The sequence below is a fragment of the Thamnophis elegans genome, chromosome 15 (assembly GCF_009769535.1).
Source record: "Thamnophis elegans isolate rThaEle1 chromosome 15, rThaEle1.pri, whole genome shotgun sequence".
In the NCBI taxonomy this organism is placed as follows: domain Eukaryota; kingdom Metazoa; phylum Chordata; class Lepidosauria; order Squamata; family Colubridae; genus Thamnophis; species Thamnophis elegans.
Genome location: NC_045555.1, coordinates 10138835 through 10144845, shown reverse-complemented (window position 1 = coordinate 10144845; position 6011 = coordinate 10138835). Strand labels below are relative to the sequence as shown.

Here is a 6011-nt window from a genome sequence, read left to right as displayed (position 1 = left end):
TCTCCCCCTAAAGAATAGAACAGAATAACAGAGTTGAAAGGGACCTTGGAGGTCTTCTAGTCCAATCCCCTGCTTAGGCAGGAAACCCATCACCACTTCAGACAAATGGTTACCCAACCTCTTAAACACTTCCAGTGTTGGAGCCGTCACAACTTCTGGAGCTGGTGATCATGTGGGAAAATGTGGGGGCTGCAACTCCAAACGGTGTCAGCTTCAGCATCAGATCAAGGAGGATCGAAACCCCATCTGCAAAGGAAAGAAACCCCCCCGCCCCCGTTTTTTCCTCCTCTTTCCAACAATTCATGGCAGAGAGAGGGCCGTTCTCAAGAGATACAGGTGGAGAGGAGAGTTGTCTGAACACGCTTTCTCGAGTAGGTTCTGTGTGCGCTGTACAGATCGTGTCCTGCACGCTGGCGGACGGGAGTTGTGACAACCTCTTGAGTGAGAAAAAGGGGAGGCATTATCTGGGCACCATGAGATCAAGGCCAAAAGCATGGGTAGATGACTTGGATAGCGTCCTCCATAAATTCTGGACTACAACTCCCATCCCAGAGCCTTCCTGGCTGGTGTGATAGAAACTGAGGCCCACGACCCCTGAGGATCACAAATCTGGCTTGGATATTGCCTTTCAAAACATACATTCAAGATGTTCCATGCTAGCAGAGGCCATGAAGAAAGCTTCAGAAGTAAGATTGTCCTAGGATTTAAACTGGGGTTACAGTGGTTTCTTATTCACGGCCCTTCTTCTTCATCATCTCAGCCCAGCTACCACAGAGAAGAAAGTTTAAACAAGGGTGCGCTCTGTTCTCATAATACTGCTGAACAAGGTTCTTCTCAGTCTGGTATACATCTATATCTATATACATATAGGGGGAAAGTCCCTTCCCATGGTCCTAGGGGGCACCCCAAGGGACACAGCAAGAAAATCCATGTTTCTTTCAGCCCGATTTTGAGCAAGGATCTCAGAGCAAAGGGAAGGAGGATGCCCTTTCTTCCTGTCGGCAACCTTCCACTTCATCATCCCTAAATCTGGAACCGACAGAATCTCCACCAGGGAATTAAAAAAACTGCTCCCTTTGCAAGCTCACAACGGTGACTCCATCTTGGCAGGAAAAGGGGTTCTGGTTCTCCAGTGAGCCTTCATCCTTCCGATCCCAAATCCAGATGTTGTCGCTTCCCCCGCCCCCAAGCCCAGCTTCCTGTTCTCTCCCGGATGGCAAAAGGGCTCCCCGAATTCTGCGCCTCGTTTTCCCTTTTTCTCCACATCAGAACAGGCTGGAGGTTTGAGAGAGGAAAGAAAAAGAGAGGGAGAGAGGGAGAAGCGGGGAGAAAAATGGAGGAGGTGGGAGCTCCCGGTGAAAGGTCAGTCATTTTGGGAGGGGGGCTGGGGCTTGGCGGCCTCGCCTTCGAAGAGGTGCCTGAAGGCGGAAGGGTTGGAGGCTTCTTGATGGGGAAGCTCTTCGATGTTCGAGGAGGGATGGACCATCGCACACGCCTGGCAGCTGCAGTGCAAGATTTTTTCCACCAGTTTTTCCACCTTGGACATGTATCCGTTTTGGGGGCAGTCCAGCGAGACCTGGGAAAGAGAAGAGGCAGGATGAGGAGATGTGCAGCAGCCTCAAGGATCCCGGACTTTGGGAATCCTAGGAAGTGCCCCAAAACTGACTTTAAAAGCACCAGATTCTCCACTGCAAAATTCTAATTGTTTTTTTGCTTCTCCTTGGGCAACCCTAGCTTGGATTTTGCTACGCCCCCTTAGCACACATTCGGCCACCCTCCCTCTGTACATCCATAAAGAGGACTGTGTATTGCAAATGGGCACGGTGCCCACGGGCCCTTTGTGCAATCTGCATCCTTAGATAAAGGTTCCTTTCGCACATATGTGCTAGTGGTTCCCGACTCTAGGGGGAGGTGCTCATCTCCGTTCCAAAGCCGAAGAGCTAGCGCTGTCCGAAGACATCTCTGTGGTCATGTGGCCGGCATGTCTCAACTCCCGAAGGCATACAGAATGCTGTTGCCTTCCCACCAAAGGTGGTTCCTATTTTTCTACTTGCATTTTTTACGTGATTTCGAACTGCTAGGTTGGCAGAAGCTGGGACAAGTGATGGGAGCTCACTCCGTTACGCGGTGCTAGGGATTCGAACCGCCGAACGGCCAGCCTTTCTGATCGACAAGCTCAGGGTCTTTAGCCACTGAGCCGCCGCGCCCCAATAATCCGCACCCCTTATCCCAGGGCAAAACGCAGAGACTCACAACATCCCACTTGATGTTCGAGGGCATGCAGGAGTCGCAGTGCACCAGGGACTCCGTCGACTGCGGCAAAGTGTTGGGGACGCTGTAGCTGAAGCACTGGCCCATGCAGGCTCTGGGGAGAGGAGGAGGAAGAAGGAATTAGGGATATATTTTGGTGGGACTCGGTGTCCTGGGTCTGCCCGATGCCCACAAGGGGGGGGCATTTGGAGGGGAAGCTTTGGCAGGGCACAGAAGGAAGAGCTCCTGCTCTTTCCCTCCCTTCCAACTCCTTTAACCTATATCTGAACGGCCTGCTAATATTTAAAAGATTATTTGTTTATTTCAATGGCTTCCACAAGAGAATAATTATGGAAGCCATTGAAATAGAGAAACACCCCCACAACATGAATAAATGTGATGATACCTCCCACCTACCAGACATCTGGAAACCAGCCCTAGTCAACAAACGAACCCCACCCACCACCCAGGTCGTTAAGCACAAAAGAACAACGGACACACAGCCAGCACCTCAGCCACACAGGATGATACGAAACAGTCGACCAAGCTACAAATATCAACTCCATCTACCAATCAGGATGCAACTACACAGACAATCAACCCACTTACAGCAACAAAGCCAGCACTCCACACCTACCCACCAAGATTTATAGAAAGATGACAGCTCCGATCACGCCTTACTTGCACAAGCACGAAGCCGAAAACACCAGCCTGAAGATGGTGAGTGGGACCTCGCCAAAACATTGCCAAGACAATCTCAATCTTACATGGGAAACGACCCGAATACAACAAGACCAGCATACCTACACCCGTGAAAATCTACGAAAACAAATACATACATATGTATACACACATATAACAGACACACATATACACACCTATGCACACACACATACACACACATGTATGAATATATACATGTACATACATATGTGTATATGTATGTACGCACGCACGCGCGCGCACACACACACACATATATATGTGTTTGTTTTTTTTATTTGTGCTGATATATATATATGTATGTATGTATATATATATATGTGTGTGTGTGTGTGTGTGTGTTTTATTTGTGCATATATATACATATATATACATACATACATACACATACATACATACATACATACATATATAAAAAACACACACATACATAGTGGAAAAAAGAAACTTGAGAGAGTTTACAAGGTTGATACTGTATGGAGCAAAACTGTGACCGATTCTGAATGCTCTGCTTCGGGTACCACGAAAGCCCCCCCTCCCAGAAGGCAGCAAGGAAAACAGGTTGTGGAGAGGATGTTGTAGCATCCCAGGTGATCCTGTGGGACCCTGCTCAAGCATTGCTTATGTGCCACGTCCTGGATAGGAAGGAGTGAACTGAAGAAATGATCTTTTCTGCTGTCCTCACCACTCTCTGCACTGCCTTCCAGTCTGAAGCAGGGATGTTTCCAAACCAGACTAATACAATACGACAATATGCTCTCAATCGTCCCTCTATAGCAGGGGTGTCAAACTTGTGTCATCACGGCGGCATCATGGGATTTCCCCCCCCTTTTGCTAAACCGGGCGTGGGCATGGCCAGTGCGTGACACATCCTGCCATGGGCCACATGCTTGACAGCTCTGCTCTATAGAAAGTGGTGAGGACAGGAAGGGAGGAAGTGGCATTTTTTCCATGCGACGCAGAAAATGCATGTCGTGCTGTGCCCACTTCATTGTTGTCTCGCTGTTGCTAAAACCCACAATTGTGGGTCCCTAACAACGCAAAGAGAGCAACGTCTGACCACCCGACCTTAAAAGAGACAGCGGAATAATTAGGCTGAGTTAGGACCATACCTGTTTTGGATGGATTTAGAATTGCATCCGTGGTGTCCGATAATTTGGGTGATGTTCTTGGCCTCGCACCAGGCGTTCTTATCCGGAAACAGGGCGAGTTTGTTAATATGAGACGGGGCAGATAAGCTCAGGCAGGGGAGGAACGCGCTCAGCAGAAGTCTTAGCATCGTGGCTGCCACCAGCGGAAATCTAGACAGGGGTCCAAATGCATTTTTTAAATGGTTGGAAAAGAACTCCCCCCCTTCCTCTGTCTCGCTCTCTGCCAGTTCCTGTCTCAAAATTTCCAGGCTATACACCTGTAGGACTTAACGACCCACAATCGAGCCCAACATTTCTGTGGCTAAGCGAGATGGTTGCTAAGTGAGTTGTGCCCCATTTAACGACCTTTCTTGCCGCAGGTGTTAAGTGAACCGCTGCGTTTATGAAGATAGTAATAAAGGCTGTTGACTGAATCTGGCTTCCCCGTCGCAAAAGGGGATCGCGAGACCCCAGGATCAAGTCAGTTGCTCAACATCCCGATTTTGATCACGTGACCACGGTAAGTGTGAAGAATGTTCCTATGTCCGTTTTTGGGGGGGTCTGTTGTAACTTTGAATGGTCACTAAATGTAACTGTTGTAAGTCGAGGACTATCTGTATAAAAAAAAACCCACCAAACCTCAAGACTATTTATTTTTCAAAACCCTTCCATATTTCTAAAGAGAGATTCTTATCTTGTCAAGAACTGGAAAAAAGAAGAAGATTGCAGTACACAGTGAGTTTGTATTTCTGTACCTGAAGACATTTGCATAAATCAAACCCTCTTTTAAGCAGTTTATCTAGGAATAAAAATCCACCTCCTGAAGTAGTATAAATACAATAGATGCAATACGCAGAAAATGGCATTTTTAAAAAAAATAAAGCAATAGACTACTTAATTTTTTTTTTAAATGGAAGGGTGTTAGGCAGATTTTCATGAAGGCAGGTAGAATTTTATAAGGAAACCACAACAAATCATTTCAAGAAAGGGTTTAGAAGAGCAGAGGTGTGTTTGAAACAGAATTTTATACTATAATTCAAAATCCTTACATAGCTAAGCTGGGGGGAAAAAAGACTGCAATTTAGCATATGGACAGCAGGGGTCACTGTAAGGAAAGGCAAATTGATAAATCTAGTATGGATATATATTTTTTTTGGCAAAGTTTACTTTTAAAAAAATAAAGATAAAGGGGAAGAAAGCAAAAACTACATATTCTGTGTTGTCTTCCTGGAAATATCCATATTGTTTTCTTGCCAAAAATATAGGTTAAAAGGTAAAAAGGTAAAATGCACCTCCTGAAGTAGTGTAAACAAAATAAGTTAAAAGTAAAGGTTCCCCTCCCACATATGTGCTAGTTGTTCCCGACTCTAGGGGGCAGTGCTCATCTCTATTTCAAAGCCGAAGAGCCAGTGCTGTCCAAAGACATCTCTGTGGTCATGTGGCCGGCATGACTAAATGCCGAAGGTGCACGGAATGTTTGTTACCTTCCCACCAAAGGTGGTTCCTATTTTTCTACTTGCATTTTTTACATGCTTTCGAACTGCTAGGTTGGCAGAAGCTGGGACAAGTCACGGGAGCTCCCTCCGTTACGTGGCGCTAGGGATTCGAACCACCGAACTGCCAACCTTTCTGATCAACAAGCTCAGCGTGTCTTAGCCACTGAGCCACTGTGTCCCAAAAATATACCGTAGGTTAGGGTTAGATTATTCTGTGAAGTTTGGCTTCCCAAACTACATGGCTGAGATTTCCTGGTGGTGACTTGTCCACGGAAAAAACCTGGCCACGCCCTTTCCTTTAGCAACTTGTTCTGGGTCTGTGAACATTTTTCCACTGTGCTCTCAATGTTTCATCTCAAAAACATTTCTTCCATCTGGGAAGTTGGTAACCGATCCAGGACTGCCCTAACCA

At 46.7% G+C, this 6011-nt stretch overlaps 1 protein-coding gene across 1 annotated transcript; it reads right to left on the bottom strand.

The window, feature by feature from the left end:
• Positions 1 to 357: 357 nt before the first annotated feature.
• On the bottom strand, positions 358 to 4252 carry LOC116518750 (neuroblastoma suppressor of tumorigenicity 1-like). Its single transcript, XM_032232267.1, has 3 exons — positions 4086 to 4252; positions 2254 to 2365; positions 358 to 1576 (listed from the first exon to the last, which is right to left on the bottom strand). The coding sequence occupies exons 1-3, from the start codon at positions 4250 to 4252 to the stop codon at positions 1364 to 1366; spliced, it is 492 nt and encodes a 163-aa protein (XP_032088158.1). The 3' UTR covers positions 358 to 1363.
• Between the last annotated feature and the right edge of the window lie 1759 nt (positions 4253 to 6011).

Coding starts and splice junctions, on each gene's coding strand:
- LOC116518750 (XM_032232267.1), bottom strand. CDS start 4,252: ATGCTAAGACTTCTGCTGAGCGCGTTCCTCCCCTGCCTGAGCTTATCT. Junction 2,366..4,085: donor TCTAAATCCATCCAAAACAG/GTATGGTCCTAA, acceptor TCCTCTCCCCAG/AGCCTGCATGGGCCAGTGCT. Junction 1,577..2,253: donor CGAACATCAAGTGGGATGTT/GTGAGTCTCTGC, acceptor TCTCTTTCCCAG/GTCTCGCTGGACTGCCCCCA.